The sequence below is a fragment of the Parasteatoda tepidariorum genome, chromosome 3, assembly GCF_982258835.1.
Source record: "Parasteatoda tepidariorum strain Cologne lab strain chromosome 3, Ptep-v5.0, whole genome shotgun sequence".
Lineage (NCBI taxonomy): Eukaryota > Metazoa > Arthropoda > Arachnida > Araneae > Theridiidae > Parasteatoda > Parasteatoda tepidariorum.
The window spans coordinates 73,626,704-73,649,707 of record NC_141757.1 but is presented as its reverse complement, the minus strand read 5'-3'; the positions used below and the strand labels follow the sequence as shown (position 1 = coordinate 73,649,707).

The 23,004-nt window shown below is 31.2% G+C and overlaps 1 protein-coding gene across 1 annotated transcript; it reads left to right on the top strand.

Annotated features, from left to right (window-relative positions):
- Nucleotides 1–213: 213 nt before the first annotated feature.
- On the top strand, nucleotides 214–15,389 carry LOC147813898 (peptidoglycan recognition protein-like). Its single transcript, XM_087159587.1, has 5 exons — nucleotides 214–470; nucleotides 2,350–2,417; nucleotides 4,753–4,950; nucleotides 11,745–11,950; nucleotides 13,609–15,389. The coding sequence occupies exons 2-5, from the start codon at nucleotides 2,357–2,359 to the stop codon at nucleotides 13,744–13,746; spliced, it is 603 nt and encodes a 200-aa protein (XP_087015713.1). The 5' UTR covers nucleotides 214–470; nucleotides 2,350–2,356; the 3' UTR covers nucleotides 13,747–15,389.
- Nucleotides 15,390–23,004: the final 7,615 nt, after the last annotated feature.

Below are 23,004 nucleotides of genomic sequence, written 5' to 3'. Positions count from 1 at the left end.
TAAAATATCTTCTGCACTAATTAATTAGCATATTTCAGGTCACCCCTTGGAACAATTAAGATTGAGAACACGTGAAGATCCCTATAAGAGCAAAAGCTGTTCAGGGTGGCCCACTTTTTATTTTGTGCCCTGTAAAAGGTTTTCATAAAGATAAAATTGAAATTCGAGAAGTTCTTTTCCTGCATAAGCGGAACTATTTCTAAAACTGTGGGGAAACAGATTAGTTCCTTTGAAAGAGGCCCTTTGCTATAAGCTCTGAGAGCCTCAATCGCAGTTCTCTCCTCGCCTCTACTTCCGCCCCTGGAAATCACATTTTTCATTATGATTTAAGAGCCTATGGAAACAAGCACTTCTAAAAATGTTTAACAATTGAGAGAAAATAAATTTAGAAAAAAAAATTACTATTTTACTTAAGCTTGAAAAAAAAAAACATGCCTCTTGTTGGCGCCACGCTGTAGCCAAGTAATACAGTAAGTTGTTATCAGTGTTATCTCTTACTAAACGTTTTTATTTATTTTTTATTTTTTAATTTCGTTTTTCGAATTGTTGATTTTATGTAAGTATTGACTATGATCCATAATATTCCTTGATTTAATAAAAATAATTTTACTTTTAAGAGATTTAGTATTTTTTTATAAAATGGAATATAATTCTTCGGAAAAGTTTTGAATTTTATAAGAAGTTTTTTTTAAAATTAAACTTAACTAAAAGGAAATTTATTTAATACTCTAGTTCCTTTTTAAAAATGGATTCTAGATTATATATTTTTATATCAGATAAGGTGTGATCCTAAGTTTCAAAAGTTTTACTGTCTAATTAGGAGATCTAGAGTTATTAATAAAATGAGGGTCAAATATTACAATTTTATAAAAGTTCCAGTTGATTCAATCAAGTTAGATAGACATTTAATTATTGTTTTTTTTAATTGTTTTTTGTGAAGTTACTCATGTCAGTCGAATTATATATTCTTTTTTTGGTAATCCTTACATTTACAGAGCAACATCTTAGCTTTTTATAGCTAATAAGAGTTAATTAGAATGATGATAAGATATGAAAGAAAGGGTAACGCAATTAGATTTAGTATATATGTACTTACAAACAAAGTCACCTGATGTCGATGTAGAAGCTACTTGTTTCTTTGAAGAAAAAAAGCATAATGCTAAGGAATGGGCGTTAAATAAAAAAGAGATTTAAAGGTTTTTTTTTACACAAGGAGAAAACTGTGAAAAAACAATAATGGTGTATGCATTTTGATTTTTTTTACAGCAGTATTTTCAAATAGAAAAAAATGAACTGATAAATAAATAGACAAATCATAGTTTCAGGAAAACATAGTTTTCTCAAGCATAAGAATGCGAAAATATATACTATACGTACTGTGTTCTGCGAGAACTGATAGTCAAATTAAATAATGCCATCTGACACTCGACATAACCTTTGGCTGCTTTATGTCCGATTCATGACAAATACCGCCAATTTGACTAATGATCTGTAAGAAAAGAATAGACAATTTAGAGAGATCTGATAGTTAACGTTAAACATAATGGTAAACGGCAAACCATTATGTTTACTTCTACCAACAGTTCTGGCTAAACAGAGAATAATATTTTTAAACTGCTGATACTTGATGTCTCAAAACAAGAGACGGTATGAACAATCAACTAAAGAAAAATGGAAAGAGATAGAAGTTGCTGAGCTCTGCTTATGAAACCAACCCTTTATTCCCCTTAAATGTCAATACTAGTTTCTTAGTTCATCAAAAGCTTGCGCTGTTTACTGAAAAATATAAAATTATAAAATGCTTTTTGCTGATCATTTCAATTGCAATATTTCCGCAGATATTGCCCTCAGACTTGCTACTAAAAGTTGTTACTTTAAATTTATAATTTTTCTCATCAAACAGTGTCATCGAATTTTTATTCTTTGAAAACCGTGATCTTTTTTGGGACAGTGTATTATGATACAAAGTATTATAATGGATAGCTTGGAATTTAAAAGAGACTCAGGAGAAAACGCGTATTATTAAGCAACTGCAATAAAGTCACTTTGATTTTATGTGACATAATTGATTTTCTTCTCATTACGATATATTTTATTATTCTAAAGGGGAAAAGACACATTTTTTTAGATATGAGTGCATTTTTATATGTTAAAAAAATAGTTTTCCTTTTTGTTTTGTAAAATTTTGAAAGATACAGTTTAGTTTAAAGGATGTGTAAAATATAAATTATGAGTTATGTTTCTTATTTCATTTTTATTTTAGTATGAAAATGAGTCACGAAGTATTCTAAACATTATAATTTTGTTCATTGCTATCGCACTAACAAGTTTTTGTTTCTTTTAATTCAGATTGGATATGCTATGTGTGCATTTTATCTTAGTTATTGGTGCAACTATTTCCGGAACATCATCTAAAGGTTTAAAAAATTGTTTATTACTCTTTCTATAGCTTTAAATATTACATCATATGCTGTGTTTGGAGTATCGGGCAAATATACACCGGGCAATGGCACTTGACCTTAAAAAAGTATCAGTGTAGGGTATACTGGGAAAATGTGTACCGGGCTGTGGCACTGAACCTTAAAAAAATATCCAGGCAAATGTATACCGGGAAGTGGCACTTGACCTTAAAAAAACACCAGCGTAGGGAATACCGGGCAATGGCACATCACCTTGAAAAAAAATATCAGTGTAGGGTATACCGGGCAAATGTATACCGGGCAGTGGCATTAGACCTAGTATATATTTCGGAGATTTACCAAAGGTGTAGTCATACTAGGTCTAGTTATGTGCCATTGCCCGGTATATCCTACACTGATGTTTTTTTAAGGTCAAGTGCCATTGCCCGGAATATATTTTCCCGGTATACCCTACACTGATGTTTTTTTAATGTCAAGTGCCATTGCCTGGTATATATTTGCCCGATACTCCAAACACTGATGTTTCTCCTAATCTATCGTCAGTAACTATTAAAATATCAAATAAATGTAATTATATCCACGAATAAATTAATATCAAATCGGATGTAATGAATATTTCGGACATTCACCAAAGCGACTTTGTGATTGTCAACATTTACCGGTGAAAGTCAATAACCACCGATTTCGGTCATTCACAGTAGCATGCACATCATTTACATAATAACCTCATCAGGACGTTTATTTCATCCTATTAAATACGGTGATATGATCTCAGATCTCGGGGTTTTCAATCATAACAAACGCCTTTTAACATAAAATATATTTAATAACAAGAAGGATGATGATAATGGTACAGTGTCATGGAGGAAACTGATTAGAAACTAACTGATTTTACATTGCTGCGCAGAGCGCCATCTATTGAGTTATAGAAATTATAATTAGTATGGAGAAATAATATTAACACATCCTTTGCCTAAATAGCATCCGGCATTCTATGCATGCAGGTGCTTCATACTTTACCGGTAACATATATATATATATATATAAATTAAAAAACGATAATTTATGCATCGAGTATAACATATTAAGTAATAATCAATTTTTTAGATTAAAAGTTTAGGAACAAAAATCAGATGACTCAGCTGGGATTAAATTCGAAGGCGTATAGCTCGACCGTAAAGCCATGAATTCATGGAAGCTAAAAAGTATTTGTCATTTTATAAGTAAATGAAATGAAACTTTACTAGGGCATATTTTACTTCAAAGGCAGCAAAAGCGGCAAATTTTTACCTTATCCAAGGTTTTCAATCAGGCTACTTGTTTCAAGCCTAATTTCGTTTAAATTCACTTTTACAGATGTACATTGAGCAAAATAAAAAACGGAGCACTCTAAATAACTTTTGATGTAATGCGCGGATTTTCAGGTTCTAGGATTCAATCTTAATGTTTTAAAGGCGTGACCTGAAATATGCTAATTAATTAGGGCAGACGATACTTTTAAATTACAAAGTTGGACATAAAAAAGTATTTTCTCTGAATAAATATAATTTTTTTATTCTGACCCCTGAAATACGGGAGTAGCAGCAATCTGGGAAATATGCTCCCAATAGTTTGGTCAGGAGAGCGATTCAAAGTTTGGATCCCTTAATGCTAATTTTACTTTATCCGTAATACGCTATATATTGAGAATTTTTTAAGCGAAGCAAAAAAAATTTTGCACGCAACTTTAAAGTTCGTTTATTCAAAGAAATGCCATGCAAATTTTAATTTTATTAAATATTTATTAATTTTTATTATTTCGTTTAATAGTCGAAAAAATTTTGAATTGCAATGTATCGTCTACCCTAATGCTTTTACATCCTCTTAAAGAATGCATTTTTAACTGTAAAAATACAAAATTTGGAAACTGAAAGATCAAATTTTAAAAAATTCGTATATTTAAATGTTATGTTTCCCAGATTATCGCTACTCCCTATATATCAGTGTTTAGAAATCCGAATCCGTCGTAAAAAAGGTATGTTTATTCAGAGAAAATGCGTGTTTCCATCTGATTCCGTAACTTCAAATAATGTCTACATTATTTAATTACCATGTTCGAGGACACCTCCTCGAGTCATTAAAATCGATTTCTAGAACGTGAAGATCCGATTATTAAATCAAAAGTTATTTAGGACGGTGCGTTTTTTTTTTTTGGCGTTTTATACAATTCCCTTGATAGTTAAATTTCCCAAAAAATTTTTAACTTAAAAACTTTTCTCAAAGACTTTTATATGGAAAAATAATTTTTGCAATCGACTTTTTCAATTTGACATTACTTTCTTGTCTTGTCTAGAAATATCCTATGATTGTGAGGGTGTAGATATAGCGACGAGGAAAGATTGGGAAGCTCGAAATGCTATGCGTGAAAGGGAGATGAGTCTTCCTGTTAACCATGTGATAATTTTGCACACCGATACAACATTTTGCATGAAGGACTGGCACTGTGTGAGAGAAGTACAGACTATGCAAAATTACTGGTTGGACGAAAAAGGTAAAAATAAATTATTTGCTTAAAGTAAGAAGGAATTATTGCTATTTATTTATGCAAGTATGAGTAAATTATTTATGCATTTTATGATTATTTATGCATTTTGCTTTGTATTTGATCATAAATGTAACTAAAACAAACCCTAGTTGAAAGTAAGAGGACATTATTGCTGTTGATTTAAACAGCATGAGTAAATTATTGACGCATTTTGCTACATTGCTAATTGCTGTATTTGATCATAAATGTAACTAAAACAAACCCTAGTTGAAAGTAAGAAGACATTATTGCTGTTTATTTGAACAGCATGAGTAAATTATTGACGCATGTTGCTACATTGCTAATTGCTGTATTTGATCATAAATGTAACTAAAACGAACCCTAGTTGAAAGTAAGAAGACATTATTGCTGTTTATTTAAACAGCATGAGTAAATTATTGACGCATTTTGCTACATTGCTAATTGCTGTATTTGATCATAAATGTAACTAAAACAAACCCTAGTTGAAAGTAAGAAGACATTATTGCTGTTTATTTAAACAGCATGAGTAAATTATTGACGCATTTTGCTACATTGCTAATTGCTGCATTTGATCATAAATGTAACTAAAACGAACCCTAGTTGAAAGTAAGAAGACATTATTGCTGTTTATTTAAACAGCATGAGTAAATTATTGACGCATTTTGCTACATTGCTAATTGCTGTATTTGATCATAAATGTAACTAAAACAAACCCTAGTTGAAAGTAAGAAGACATTATTGCTGTTTATTTAAACAGCATGAGTAAATTATTGACGCATTTTGCTACATTGCTAATTGCTGTATTTGATCATAAATGTAACTAAAACGAACCCTAGTTGAAAGTAAGAAGACATTATTGCTGTTTATTTAAACAGCATGAGTAAATTATTGACGCATTTTGCTACATTGCTAATTGCTGTATTTGATCATAAATGTAACTAAAACAAACCCTAGTTGAAAGTAAGAAGACATTATTGCTGTTTATTTAAACAGCATGAGTAAATTATTGACGCATTTTGCTACATTGCTAATTGCTGCATTTGATCACAAATTTAACTAAAACGAACCTTAAGTGTGCAGTAGTAGTACTTTATTTTACGTCGCACTGGAGCTACACAATGTATTAAAGCCGACTGTTTGGGAAACATTCCTGAGGATGATACGAAAACATACTTGATCCTATGGTATGGGGGTGGCTCCCCCGGTACGTTGGCTTAGAAGATAACATAATTTATTTGTATTTGTTACGATTCATTTGTTTCAACAAGGGTGAAATAACCGTGTATTTAATTGAAGAGCCGTGATGACTCAGGGGATAGAGCATTCGTCTTCCAATGAGGTGAACCGGGTTCGAATCCCAGCGATGGTTAATTGATGCATATTCGGCATCCGAATTGCACCGACCACAGTGCTGACGTAAAATATACTCAGTGATAGACGGATTATGGGTTTGAGTCCCCTTGCCGTCAATCTGACCGTGGGAGGGTTTCGTGGTTTTCCACTCCATGTAACGCAAATGCGGGTTAGTTCCTTCTCCCAATGCATGTTCCAGGAGTTTCATTGTCTTCTGGATTGGGTTCAAAATTACAAGGCTGCGGGGTTGAGTATTAATAGTCGTAAACCCTGAAATCAGGTCGGCTGTTCGACGACGGTTATAAAATATTAAAACAATGTATATATTTAATAGAAACTGCGGCGACTATATAAGGTTTTCAAATTCATCCATCAAGAATGTGTGCACAAAAAAATAAATGGAACACCCTGATAATCTTTCTATCTAATGATCGGATTTTCACTCACTGGAACTCAATCCTTATGGTCTGAGGGGGCGGTCTCAAATTTGCTAAGTAACTCGTGCAGGCGATATTTTTCGATACGAAACGTACTTTCTTTGAATAAACATACTTTTTGTTGTTGATGGATTTGGATTCTGACCTTTAAAATATATGGAACAGCCACAATCTAGGAAATTTAATCATATAGTTACGATTTAAATGAATTTAAGTAAATAAGGAATAGATCATTACATTAAAAATGAATAAAGGATCATATAGTTGAAAACATTGTCCAAGTTAGTTACCTGATCCTTCGTTCCGGAAGGATCTCCATATTTCGTAGCTGGTCAGGTGCTTTTTGAAATTGAGTAATAGAGGGTACTTAGTTCAAATTACAAAAACTTCTCTTTATTCAGCAGATCTCATGATGGTTCGCTTTTATGAAGCTAGCTCCCTTTATATGGCATCTAATCGGTCATGTGGAACGCACATTTTCTGGTGACTGTCACCGTGAAAACTCGCCAACAATTGGCGTCAAGGCACACGTGTTGCGCATCTTACTTTGCCAAAATTCAAAATTAAACAAAATATGATTTAATTTTACATTTATTTGATAAACTTTAAATTTAAATATTTTACATCTTACACATTAAAAGGGGTGAAGTACTAAAAATTTAACAGGAAGGTGAGAGCCTAAAAGTTTCAAAAAATGAGAACGTTGTTTCTCTCATACCGCGGCTTCCTCAACTGACGCTAAGAAGGCACCAAGGCTAAAGAGAATAGAAGGACTGGTTCACTCCTTTGAAGTAGCTCTCGCCGCGCCAATCATTCGATTTTCTCTAGTGACGTCACTTTGGCGCAAAGCTCGCACTTTTACGTTCGGCCTTACTAGCTCTAACTAATATTGGAGCATTTCTTTTTGCGAGATATTCTAAGACATTTGTTATTTTCTATAATGACTTTCCTCAGTTTTTGCAGTGAATTTACAAGAATTTAAAACTATTATCGAAATGCCAGTTTGCGCGATTGTAACTTGAAAAAATTTTGATAGAAAAACAAAAGGAAAAAATATAATTTTTCACGTGTTCCCTAAAGTAAATGAACAACTATGCAAATAATGGATTTCGAAATGACACAGTTTATATAAAACAGCAATACGTTTATTCTGTCGTTAAGAACTTTTATAAAAATTCATTATCTAAATAGAAACCGCCTTGTTACTTCAAAAAGAAAGGCAGGTGAAAAAAATTAAAAAATGTGTAAAGTCAAAGAAAATTAAAATGTAAATAAAAAGTATAAATAAAATATATAGTATATAGTTGGGATTCTCCTAATTTCATAACATATTTTTTAATGTAGTTATTCTAAATATTTATGACTTTTTTTAAAAATTAAGTTCTCTTAAATATATATAAATTATATCATCGTAAATTTAAATATCTATAAAAAATTGTAAAATTTCTAATGTCATTATGAACCTAAATTATTATTTTGTTTCAGTAATTAGCGTTTAAGGTTGATGTTTCCTAATGATTAAGTATGAACAAATTGCTATTAACGGCATATTTTAAAATCAGGGATTCTAAATTTAACTCAACTAATTGTTATAAAAGAATATGTAGATAAAAAAAAAGTGTTGATATATGCTTTCATTTTTCTTAATAATTAAAGTTAAAACTGAACTTTTTAAAATAAAGTATTTATAATGTCATTTTCGACAACTAGTAAAACATTTTTATAAGTTTAAAATGGTATTTTTTTTAATATAATGGCCAAGAAAGTTTTTTTGAACTATGTTTATGAACGAAAATAATGTGTTAATTACGTAAAGTTTGAAAGCTAATAACCAGAAAAAGTCTAACTTATTTTTACAAAGAGAAAGATGCAAAGTTATCATAATATCTTTGCTTGCGATCTCCGAGATCTGTGGACACAGTGATATCATGAGGAGGGAAATCGTAGCTTCAGCTCTAAGAGCGGAGTGTACTAGCCCTTCTATTCTCTTTAGCCCTCAGAAGGCACGAGGAAAGGAGTAAAACCCTACTAAAGTTAAAGTTAAGTTGGGAATAATCGATATAAAAAATCAGTTGATCTAATGAAATTTAGTGGAAGGCTATTGTGGTTAAATGAACAAAAACTGAAAAAAATTTTGTGGAGTAGAATAAGAACGCACTTGTGATATAGCAACATCACAATGTTTTCAATAGTTTGGTCAGGAAAGCGGTCAAACTTTTAGACTTCTTATTCTTAATGTTAATTTCACTTTATGAGTATTTTACCATTTCTCAAGAACTTTTTAAGTGAATTGAAAATTTTTTGAACACAATTGAAAAGAATTAATCAATGTATATGATTTTTGTAAATAAGCACAGCATTTGTGAAGTCGCACCTTAAAATTTTAAATATGCAGATAAAAAAAATATAAATAAAGGAATGGATTATATGTAGAGTTGTATTTAAATAGCCTGGGCCAAGGGGTGATCTTGATCCAAACCATCTTTGATTTAAATTTATCTAAGGGGAAAAAAAACAAGGAAAATTCGTTAAAAAAACAAGTGGCTTACAGTCAAGTCAAACAATGTTAAAGAAAATAAGCAAACAGTTAGTAGGTTGAAATAAATTAAAAACAAATTATTTTTAATGATAATTAACCTATTAAACAATCTAAAGTGTGACACTTGCCCTGTTTCATGTCATCAACTTATTTTTTATTAAATTTGAAGTTGCAAATCCTTTAGACGATTGTAATCAAATCAATCTCCTGATGTGGGATCTATTGAAAATGTTAAAAACGGCTTACTGGAGGTAGTTCTTCAGTAAAAGTCTCTCCCTCCATTGGTCAGTTGAAAATTAACTCGATCATCATCCCCCAGAACATAAGTTGTTGTGTTGTTACACCCCCCCCCCTGGAGAAGGAAAGCCTAGACCAGGTCCAGAGGGCCCTGTCGCGGCAGTTCCCCATATACTGCAGAAAGTCCCGATCAACCAGCAGCTGCCAGAACATAAGTAACGAATCATAAAAATGCTTCTGGTGAATATTTAAAATGTCATGCTGGTTAGTAAATTGATTAAAATAGAATACATATACTTTATGGAAATAGTTTCGATGAAATCTCAATGGTTTCGACATATTTTAAACTGGTTGTCGGTAGGTAGGCACTTTATCTACGATGCACTAGAGCAGCACAAAGGGCTATTGGCCACTGACTGGGAAACATTCCTGAGGATGATCCAATGACATGCCATCACAACTTTGATCCACTGCAGAGGGGATGACTCGTCTGCTTTCGCACCCCTACGACCTGAGAGCGAAGTCGAGCTCTTTACGGTAGAACAGTTTAACGAGGACCGATACAGCGCACCCTCGGTCACCACTCATTTTGACCAAAGTGGTCACCCACCTACTTACTGACAGCAGGCAGTGATGCTTGACTTCGATGTTCTACTGGGAACCGTGTCTTTGCGATCATCCCACTGAGGGACAACAAGTTGTCGGAGGATCAACCTCTCATAAGTTAACCAGTAAGAATGGATCATTAAGATCAACTAATCACAATTCAAAATCCAACGGCATGATGATGACATTGCACGCCAGGTGTCTTTACTTCCCTGACAAACTGGTACCTTTAGACAGCTAGGTAAGTTTCAAGCTGTCACCAGTATTATCAGAGATATTTAAACGAAAAATATAACGTATGCAAAATATAATAATGTAACTAAATTATGTTTTAAATTTTTTTTCATCAAATCAAAAGTATTCCTCAACTTTTGCATTACTTTTATTGTAGACGTCAAAGCATTTTAAAGGCCCAAACTTACTTAAGTATGTTTAAGGAAGTTTTCATTGCTATTTTAGCAAATTAATTGTAGCATTATAATTAATTGATATGCAAAAGATGTTAATTCGCATTACATTTTTTATGAAAAATAAAATAAGCAAATACTACAAAATAATAAGTAAAAAAAACAAGTAGTATACTTTGACGACCATCTTGGGTCACCTTTTAAATTTATCTCGTTCAATATAGAAACTTAAATGGTAACCAAGCCGAATACAGCAACTGTATTTTAATATTCTAAATCTGTAACTCCTTCTTAAATAACCTCATGTTTAATGAACCTGCATTTGAATGGTCCTATTGTAAGGAACCATTTACTATTAAACATCTTTTGACCCAGTGCAACAAATTGTGAATTCAGGGACAACGCCATTTCGGTAACTTTAATCCATCATTAAGTTCCTTAATTGGTGATAGCTCTCATTATAACATACTTTTTTACCTCAAAAGGACATTGGTGTTTATACATCAATCTAGCTTTTAACTCACAACCTAGCTGTTTTCTAAAAACCAAGTTGTAGGTGTGATATAGCCACCACCGGCTCTTGCTCCAATAACTCAAAAAACTATTAAACTAAGAACAAAAAACTCCTCCAGCAGTTTGAAACAATATATTAACAAAATTTTCTCTTAGTCTAGCTGTTGCCCGCGGCTTTGACAGTGCGGAGGTACTTTCATTTTTTTACTATTTTCAGGAGATCGTCAAAATTCTTTGAATTTCAGTAATAATTTAAAATCAGTCGGCAGTTATTAAATCATGCAAACTACCGTAAGCATGGAGTTGGGGATATTTCAGCATATTAGGTAGCAGAAGTATTAAAACTATTTCCATCTTTGTCGTGAGATAAGATAGAAAACTCATTCCAGTGCTCCATTACGTGCTGTACTACTTCCTCAAGCACCTCTTGATCTTAAGACAGCTAGCTCTTAATAAGTGCTTAACGTATAACTAACTATTTAACACTACTTAAAATATTGCAGAAGAAAATGGAACAAAGTGACTAATAACTACAGTGTTGCCAATAGAGAGAGAAATACCCGAGTTTATGATGCTACATAAAAGAAACATTATTTTCTGTTTTCTGTTTTTTTCTTAGTACACAAGAATTTGCTAAATTATTTTAACAAACCACTTTTATCTATATCGTAAAATGTTTTATTTAAGGCTTATGGGATCTTGGCTACAATTTCTTGATTAGTGGAAATGGAAGAGTTTACGAAGTAAGAGGTTGGAACTTAACTGGAGCTCATGTTCCCAATTATAATACCAACTCATATGGCATAGCCTTCATTGGTGATTTTGAGAAAGACATTCCATCCAAATTAATGTTAAATTCCGCTCTTCAGTTGATTGATTGCGGTGTGAAGAGGGTATGGATTTTGACCTTTTTTTATATGTATTTTTTAAAAGATTTTAACTTTTGCTTCATCGTAGCAGACGCACCTAGGGAAAGAAACAGGCTGCGACTTACAAGAAAGTTAAATGTATTTATATTAATCAAAAAAGTTTTTTAAAGAAACATAGTTCTCCAAAAAACGATTCTCGTTGCTTTTTGGTGAATGTTTTATAATTATGGACTTTAAAACTTTCAATTGCTAATAAAAGAAAAAAAAACTCTTCATATATTTCAAGTGTACTATTGTAAAAGTTTATTGTAACAACAAATGTTGCATATTGTTTACTTAACAAATTCCTCTTTCAATTGACAGATAAAAAATATGTCTATTGCAGCTTCACATTATTTAAATACTTTTCGTTGTTTAGAACTTTCAAGCATTTTCATCAGTATCCTAATAAATATAAACTATCACTCTGGGGATCCACTTCCTGCTCGCTACGCTCATCAACTCCCGGCATAATTACTTCACAATTATCGTAGAAACTTCAAATTCTATTAAAAAATCTCCGATTAATTGAGCACAAACACTTTACTCTCAAATACAAATTACCTCATTACATTTTATTTTATAACCGTCGTTAAACATCTGCTCAGAGTTTACGAGACTACCAATGTTCAACTCCGTAGCCTTGTAATTTCGCTCCTAATTCAGACGACAAGGAGACTTCTGGATCAAGTATTGGGAGAAACTTGCCTCCGTGGAGGACTTTTTTAATGGAACTAAACTTGACCATAACTTTTTTAATGGGACTTTCGAGAGTAAAACCACGAAAACCTCCCACGGTTAGCTTGAAGGCAAGGAGACTCATTCGTCAAACTCATGATATGTTTGCCACTGAGGGTATTTTATGTCAGCACTGTTGTTGGGGCGATACAGATGCATAGTTCTACCAGCCATTGAACCCAGCTCGCCTCAGTGGGATGCGAAAGCTTTATTTCGTTTATCTCATTCGATATAATGACCACTTATTTGTGATGAATAATTCCATTAATCATTGATGTAAAATTCCATTTTGCAAAATAAAAACGGCATTAGTCGGATATTCAATCCAGTTTTGAAGAGCGGAGGAGCGTTGTCAATTTCACAATCATGAAACAAATCCAGCAGGATACCAAAAACTTTTTCTAAGTGCGTTATATTTATAATATAAAGCACTTGACGTAAGGCAATTTTGAGAAAAATAAAATGCTTAGTTTCTTAGTTACAGAAATTTTGTATTAAAAATAATCGTCGCTATTGAACTTTCATACTCTTCTTTGACCCCACAATTTCGATTTTTATGTCAGACATACCGTGACATAATGGCATACAGGTACTGCACGCAAATAATAATGCATTATGTGTATAATTCTAAATAAATAATATCTTTATCTTGAAAATAATGAGAAAGCAATTTTCCTTGTTGTTCAAACAATGAAAAAAATTTAATTTGCAAGTTTTTTCCCAACAAACTAATTTAAAATTTTAAATGAATTTTGAGATCGGGGCTAAAATTTTCTCTTGCTGTTGAATTTTCAAGCTCCCAGCACAAACTGTTTTGGAGTAATGAGAGAAAGATAGATGCACACATTAACTTTTCATTTTAAGAATGATTTTAAATATAATTCAATAAGAATTTTCGTTTTTAGGGTTATCTGACTCCTGCTCGAGAAATACATGGACATAGAGATTGCATTTGCACAGAATCTCCTGGAAAAAACCTTTACAATGTTATAAAATATTGGAAACATTTCAAAGGTGGACGATTACCCATGTATGTCTGTTAGTTGAAGAAAAGTTAGTTGACTAAGAGAAGCTTTGAACATAAATCTTACTTAAATGTTTAGATTTCTTAAAAGTAAAAATTGAGAACTGGTTTGATTTTGAGAGGTTATTTTAAAGAAAACTATACATTGTATTAATATTTTGATTGTTTTCATATTTTATACATTGTATTCCTATTCAGTTGATTTGAAAATATTTTTCTCTTTTTAATAATTTTTTATTGCTTGAAATTACTCTTTCATTTGAATCTTTTTCTAAAGGAAATTTTAATGACGTAGTATAAAACCCGATATTTGGAACAAGAATTTAACTTGGGGGACAAAATTTTACATTTTACACCTCCTAGTTAGATTTTTTTTTTTTGACAGAATATATGGTTAATTAAGGAGTAAGTGATTTATGGTTAAAAATTTTTATTATTATTTACAAACTAACTACAAATATCCCAAAAAGGTTTCTTTTAAACTAATATTTTGATAAATCAAAACTTAACTTTGTCCATAGCTTTCTTTGTCAAAATTTTCAAAAGTCTGTTATTATGCTTTTTTTATTTTTATTTTTTTTATCCGTCGTTGAACAGCCGATCCAATTTTGGGTTTAAGGCTACTAATGTTCAACTCCGTAGCCTTGTAAGTTTGAACCAATCCAGAAGAGAAGAAAGCTCCTGGATCAGTACCCCCAGAGGTAATGATTTGTTATGGGAACATGGAGGACTTTGCAACTCGACAGATTTAACGTGCATCAGTCACCATTAACTACACGGGGAGTCTTCGGCCGGGGGGGGGGATCGAGTTATTATGTTTTAGCCTGAACTATAAATTCTTGTTTTTTGCCGGATCTGGTGTCGTAAAATAGGCAAATAGTAAAAAATTACTTACTTAGAATAGTGGCTCGTGTTGGAATTTTAAGAAACATTGGTTCTCTTAAGTAGCACACAAATTAAACCAATTGGAGAACATCTACAGTGCGCAAAAAAATTTACGGGTCAGCCTGATTAACTTTTGATCCAATGGTCAAATATTATCATTTTAGGACTCAATCGTATGATTTGAGAGCATGATCTCAAATATGCTAATTGATCAGTGCTGACTATATCTAAAGTTTCGAAATCAGGCTGCAAAACGTACTTTCTCTGAATAAACATATATTTTTTTGGTGTTGTCAGATTCGAATTTCTGACCTCCAAAATATAGGGGGTAATTGAAATCAGGGAAAAATGGTACCAATAGTTTGGAGAGTTGTCTAAAGTATTTTATCTTCGGGGGGGGGGGTTATTACTGTCATATTTTTTCTTTTCTTTTTTGTCTAGATACGTGTACTAAAAATTCTTGCCCTAGCAAAAAATAAAGATTCAGCACGGTAAGTAGCACTGTTCTGTTTCGTATCGATAACTCATCCTCGCTGGGTAATACCGGAAATTCCAGGTCCGGCGCTCCCTCTGCCAGATGTGGGTCAATGCTTAGCCCACGAAAGCTGCAGTGCAGTAGAGGAAGGAGATAGATACATCCAAGGCTTTACAAAGATTTTTCGTTCTCCCATAACAAAAACTTATCGCGGGCCTTACCACAAAATGCCCTATTTTTATATTTGCAGAATTTAAGAACATTTACACAATATTTCTATATATATATTATACAAAAACAAACAAGGGAAAATATATTTTAAAAAAGAAACAAAAAATTATTTTTTTTCAAAAATATGAAAAAATTAAAAAATAAATAAATGTGTAGATAAATAAAAAACCAAAAAACAAAAGAAGATAAAAGTTTCTCGTCGTCTGCTCGCGCGATTACATCCGCAAATAAGAGTGATTTCCAATATTGTATTAATATAGCCAAAGCAATGTATATATATATATATATATATATATATATATATATATATATATATATATATATATATATATATATATATATATATATATATATATATATATATATATATATATATATATATATATATATATATATATATATATATGTAATAACAGGAGAACCAATGATAACATCCCTGTTATCATTAGTTACAATTAGCTTAATTAATTCAGTTGTGAACCAATTATTCCTTCATTAGTTTTATTTACGGGTAGGCTGGTGGCTGTAACATTCCACATCCACTTTCCGCAAGGGAGGGGGTGGACAAAACACCTGATGGTTCCGGCACATCTTACATTACATCTTACATCATACAGCAAGAGTGATACGAAAACAATCGCTCCTGGATTATATACTAATAGAAAAGGAGGTGAAAATGCTCGACTCGTCCATATCTTGTAACTCTACGCATTAAGCAAAATCATTTAATGCTTCCTAATATGGAAGTGAAATAGGGAAAGATTCTAAAAACAACTCTTTTGAGTTATAAATCTAATTATTATTCATTGGTATGTTTTCAGCCTTGAGTCCCAAAATAGAATATCTCTATACCTATTCTTCACCAAAGACATTTTATTAAAAGTGTTTTAATGGTTTTATTAATAAAAAAGTATTTATAATTTTGTATTACATAAGTATATATATATATATATATATATATATATATATATATATATATATATATATATATAATATGTCATAAAAGTGTTTGAATTAGTAGTCAATTACTTTTTTTTATAAAATTTTCAGAATCAAAACCATGGCTTCTTTCAAACTACACATTGAACGAAGTTTGAACAACTCATTAATTGATCGATACAGAATTTTTACATTATTACCGAGAACAATATAATCTCGCAGTAATGCTTCTAAGCTGAATAGCCCTTCGAAATTAGTTTTCATCTAATTTACTCTTTCGGATGTTTTCTTTGTATACATTAATCTGGGGATATTATATTATTCAATAAATTCAGGAAATTAAGCTTTGCTATCTAAGAGATAGAGAAGGAAACTTTCGATGAGAAGATTAGATTTTAAATAGATTTTGGAGCTGGGTAATAAGAAAATACCGTAATTAGAAGAAAGAAAAATGAATTTTTTTCTAGCTTGTAAATAGATTATTTGGGAAAAATGATTAATAGCTATTGAAGAAAATATATCAGCGGGAAATAATTATTAATTTTTTATAAATTTATGATCTTGAAGAAAGAGAATTTGATAAAATGTTATTCTTTTAAGAAAATGTACTGTAGGAAAAATAGCTATAATTTAAAAACGAAAATATATTTCACTTCACAAGATTGTTTAATGTTTGACAAATATTATATTTTAATGTTTGATATTTAGCAGTGTTTAGTGTTTGACATTTGATATTCTTAACACTATTTAGTGTTTGAGATTTGAAAACTTTTAGATTTTGTTAAAAAATTGAACTTTGTGACAAAGTAAAATACAGCGTTTGATGGCTACGAAATATTTGCTTACTGCTATAATTTATAAGTTTTAGAAGTAATAACAAAATAAAAATTTAGAATTTATAATTAATGATATATATGATTCTAAAATGAAAAATATTTTGCTTTTCAACATTATTAAGTTTGACAATTTATATTGTTTATTGTTTTCAATATGTAGTTTTATATAGCGTCAAAATATTTACTTATTATAATTTATAAAGCTTTAGAATTTAAGTTATAAATTATTGTATTATAAAACTGCTCGCAATTTTTACACATGCTTTGGAATAAAAAAATAAAGTATACATGATTTTAAAATGAAAAAAATATTTTGTTTTACAGCATTTTTAAGCACAATTCTCATTGTATATAGTTTTTAAACGTTGTATCAGATGGCTTCAATATATTTGCTTATTTCTGTAATATATACTTCAGAATTATATGTTATAATTCATCGAATTATAAATGCAAGTGGTTTCTACAAAGATTAAAATTAAACCATGCGTTTATCAGATCATAAGTAATAATTTAAATAACTATATAAAATGATGTGGATCTAGTGGATTGTGATTATATTTTGGCAAAACTGTTGCACATATTTAATAGCAATATTAGAATAAAATATTTATCTTAAAAATTTGTATTCCTAAATGGAAAAGTGTAGACTATATATGAAATATATAGTCTACATTTCTTTTTCATATCTATGTATGAAAATGCCCTTTTCATCTTATTTCTCCTTATGAAAATGCCCATTTCATATTATTTCTTCGTATGAAAATGCTCATTTCATCTTATTTCTCCGTATGAAAATGCCCTTTTCATCTTATTTCTCCTTATGAAAATGCCCATTTCATATCTATATAGGCCTTTTCATATCTATATATGAAAATGCCCTTTTCATCTTATTTCTCCTTATGAAAATGCCCATTTCATATCTATATATGAAAATGCCCTTTTCATCTTATTTCTCCTAATGAAAACGCCCTATTCATCTTATTTCTCCTTATGAAAATGCCCATTTCATATCTATATAGGCATTTTCATATCTATATATGAAAATGCCCTTTTCATCTTATTTCTCCTTATGAAAATGCCCTTTTCATCTTATTTCTCCTTATGAAAATGCCCTTTTCATCTTATTTCTCCGTATGAAAATGCCCTTTTCATCTTATTTCTCCTTATGAAAATGCCCTTTTCACTCATTCACTCACTCATCATTAATTCTCCCTCTCCCCTCGTAGTTAGAAAGCTAAAATTTGAAACATGCGTTTTTGTGAGACTAATAGAAAAAATTAAATAAGTTTCAATTGGTTATTTTACTATTAGGGTAATTAGGGAGTAATTAGACTTATTGACAGCAATGCTATGCTACGCCTTTTTACCAATACTGAAATTTCAAGCTTGAACATTGCGTTTATTATCAGATGAAAGGGAAAACTAAAAAAGTTTCATTTCGGTATTTTAAAATCATCTGGGTAATTACCTATTTTGAAAGTCATGCTAAGTAAAAGTTAGCCCCAAAGATAGATGAGCTCAAAATTTCAACCACGTTTTCCTTTTCATGTAAAAATAAAAACTAAAAAATTTCATTAAAATATTTTGTAGTTATAGGGGTAATTAAAAAATAATTAGCCTAATAATGTCTTTACAACGGCAATACATAACAATAATTTTCTTTTTAATGCAAAATTATGTCTCTTTATCAAGTTATACATCTTCTTCTTCTTCTTCATAAGCGCAACAGCCTTTCACAGGCCAAGGCTGACTCGCAGATTTTCCTCCATCTGGCCCTGTCCGGTGCGACGGCCCGCCATCGGTTGACTCCCAACAGCTTGAGGTCCTTTTCAACGTCGTCTATCCATAGTTATACATCTATAGATGTAAAAACCCTTCTCACTCATTCATCACTAATTCTCTCACTTCCTATGAAATTAGAAAGATTTTAGATCATGCGTTTTTTGTAAGATAAATAGAAAAATTAAAGAAGCTTTATTTTTGTATTCTGTAATTATTGGGGTAATTAGTGAATAATTAAACTAATTGACAGTAATGCTAAAATTACACGTTTTTATCAATAAGTTTCAAACTTGGACCTTGTCTTTCTTATCAGATGTAAGGAAAAACTTAAAAAAGTTTCACTTTGATAGTTTGTAATCATCAGGTTAATTAAGGGTGATTTCACTAATTGAAAGTTTTGTTAAGCAAAAGGTTGCCCCAAAGATTGAAGTCTCAAATTTTGACCACGTGCTCCATATCATGTAAAGGGAAAACTAAAAATTTCTTTAAAATATTATGTAGTTATTGAGATAATCAAAGAGTAATTTGCCTAAATGACAGTAATGCAAAATAACGCATTTTTAGAAAGATAGAATTCTCAAACTTTTACCTGGTCTTTACAAGATAAACAGAAAAACTAAAAAGTTTCATTTCAATATTTTTTAATTATCGAAGTAATAACTCCAATTAAAAATTATGCTAAATAAAAGTTCGCCTCAAACATAGAAGTCTCAGGTTTTGACCTTATCAGATGAATAAATTGAAAAATTTAAGATGCTCCGTTTTGATATTTTGTTATAATTGGTGTTGCATTAGGAGTTAATCACATAATAACCGGTAATGCGAAATAACACCATCCAATCAAATTCGAAGTATGAAACTTGAAGCATATGTTATTTATCAAATTTGTCTGATAAATAGAAAAATGATATTTGGAACTGAAATTTTGATTTTAGTAATTATCATGGTAATTCGCCCAATGGGCAGTATCAACTATAACCACCTAGAGTTGTATCAACCCGTTTCCTCCAATTACTACCAAATGCTTGGTGCAGCATAGAAGATTCAAGCTATTGTGCTATTAAACTGCGAAAAGGTGAATTCGTACAGGTGCAAGATTATGTGAAATCCCGAAGCTGTGAGTTTGTGTTGACAGACAACTGGCAGCTAATTTGCCTTGTTGCACTAGAAATACTAATGCCCAGGATTCGGAGCAATGCAGCAAAAGGCAGCAGGAACCACGATTAGGCCACGTAGCCCTTGAATTCTTGCAGGTGGAGGACAATGTGGTGTTGGAATCATGAAGCGGTAAGTTTCCGAAGACAAACCAGCACCTCAGGTGGTTTGAGTTATATAATTTAGTTTATGCGAAGAAAATAAACATGCAGTTTAAAAATCTATATTCTTAAACCAAATATATCTGTTACAATGACCAAATAGTCGGAAAATTCCTAAACAAAGCGACAACAAAAGTATGTCTCTAAATTAATTCATACCATTTTATGCAACAATTCAGCTTCCGAGAAGCGAGCTAAAATGCAGATTAAAAATCTGTATTCTTAAACCAAACGCGTCTAGCCTTTTGCAATGTCCAAATAATCGGAAAATTCCTAAATAAAACATAATTATTTATACTTAAGAGCGGCAACAAAAGTATGTCTCTGAATTCGGTTATAAATTTTATACAATAATTTAGTTTCCGAGAAGCAGATTCAAAATCTGTATTCTTAAACCAAATATGTCTAGCCTGTTACAATGACCAAATAGTCGGAAAATTCCTTAATAAAACTTAATCTTTCCTACTTAAGAGCGGCAACAAAAGTATGTCTCTGAATTTTATACAATAATTTAGTTTCCGAGAAGCAGATTCAAAATCTGTATTCTTAAACCAAATATGTCTAGCCTGTTACAATGACCAAATAGTCAGAAAATTCCTTAATAAAACATAATCTTTCCTACTTAAGAGCGGAAACAAAATAATTTCTCTGAATTAAGTTATAAATTTTATACATTAATTTAGTTTCCGAGAAGCGAACTAATATACAGATTAAAAATTTGCATTCTTAAATCAAACATGTCTAGCCTGTTACAATGTCCAAATAGTCGGAAAATTCCCAAACAAAACATAATCATTTATGCTCAAGAACAGCAACAAAAGTATGTCTCTCCATTAAGTAATATATCTAGCTCGCAATACAAAGAGGAAAAAAAAATTAATGCATGACAGCTAACACTGAGAATCATCACAGCTTTGTCCTTCCTTTTTTTCCCTTTTCGGTTATAGTTTCATTATCTGGGGGATCGATCTGCCCCCAAAGCTATTAGTGGCAATAGATTTGTACAGAGAATACAAGGACCTGCGTAATGTATCTGCCGCAGAGAATTTATTTTGCTTTTATGATATTTCTCTCTGAGAGAATAAGCGAGAGATTTAGTAGAACAATGTCTGACAGATCTTTTATGAATGATTGGGCAGGTATTAAGGTTGAGCAATTATCGAGTAAGGCTTGGGGTACATTTTTATAGCTGTGTACTGTTAATGATCATTAATGTTTTTCTTACGATCGTATATTTCTAAGGGATTTATTACGCAGTTTTCTTAAAAAATAAACCCATCAGAATCCCTAGTAAGGACTTTTTATTTATAGCTTAAGTAAAGCCAAGAGCAAACTTCGAAGTGCATAATGTAATAAATCGAAGAAAAAAAAGGAAAAGAGAATGAAGCAATACATTAAGTAAGCATTTCTTACCGTAAGTATAATGAAATTACATATAATTACATATTACATATTAATAACATATTACATATAATTACATGTAATAACAGGAAACAACAGAAACGACGGGTGACTCGAAACAACAAGGAAAAAAAAACTTATTAAATGCTGAGATTTCTTATTTAAACAATTATGGCAGTGAAAAAGAGTTGTTTAAGTATGCTTACATTTAGACGTTAATATATTATACCGTGTTCTTCTTCTTCCATCAGTATGACAGTCTAGTTCCAAAGCAGTTCCAACTTACCGTTTTCATCTGGCTCGATTTCAATCTACTGATGGTTATGACTTTAAGATATTTTTTCTACAGAATCAAAGCAACTGGTGTTGGGTCTTCCCCTTTTTTTGATTACCAGTAGACTTTCTAAAAGTTAGCTTTTTAACTGGATCATGTTCTTAGCCAAGATGTTTTAGGAATAGCAGGTGGATACCCACATCTTATAAAAATTTCACTTTCTTACTAATGAATAATTCTATTTAACTAGAGCTTTTGCTTTTCGTAAGTAGCATGGGTCTCTGTCCAGTGATAACTACACAATACTTGTTCAATTTCTAAGCTGAACATACAATGATTTACAGGTTCATGTGGGGAGGAAAATGAAACAAATTTCGGCATTTTAATATAATTCTTACCACCATTACATCTTACGATGCACATTAGTACAGAATCCTGTGACAAAGAATTTGTTTATCTGTCAGCTACGAAACCTTTTTTCTCTGAGGATTTCAATTGATGGTAAATCATAAGAAATAGATGAAGAAAGAAATTTATATGAAATTAAGTAGAACTCTCGAATTTAATCCATCTAGTTATCACTGAAAATTTACTTCGTAAAGAGTTGAACATAATAGCTTATTTGTTGAACATAATAGCTTATTTGTTGAACACAATAGCTAATTTTGTGAAAACACTAACTAAATTGAACTCAAAAGCACATTGCGTTTACAAAAGTTGTATGTTTATATATTCACTTTTTTATTAGTGTACAACTCGATAAATAAATTTACAGTGATGCATGATTTGATAGTACTTCAACTTTGTCCATAAAAGTCACTTCTGTACCGAGTTTGAGATTGATACAGCAGAGCATTTATTCGGCTACCTCTTTCTGCAGTACTCACACCTAAGCTATTTTAGTATGAAATATATACATATTTTTTCACTATAGATTTGCTCTTAAGTTAAATTAATAGAAAATGAAGGGCGTCTTAAAATATAGTGAAAAATCATACTTTTTTTCAATTCTGACACTTTTACATTAAACTGTTCTATATTATTTCTAGCTAATAGCTGAATGGTTCTGAAATGTCTACTTGATAGCAGAACAAAACAATCATTTGCCAACACAAAAATTGTGATGCTTTTCATAACA

Coding starts and splice junctions, on each gene's coding strand:
- LOC147813898 (XM_087159587.1), top strand. CDS start 2,357: ATGCTATGTGTGCATTTTATCTTAGTTATTGGTGCAACTATTTCCGGA. Junction 4,951..11,744: donor TTACTGGTTGGACGAAAAAG/GTAAAAATAAAT, acceptor GTTTTATTTAAG/GCTTATGGGATCTTGGCTAC. Junction 11,951..13,608: donor TTGATTGCGGTGTGAAGAGG/GTATGGATTTTG, acceptor TTTCGTTTTTAG/GGTTATCTGACTCCTGCTCG.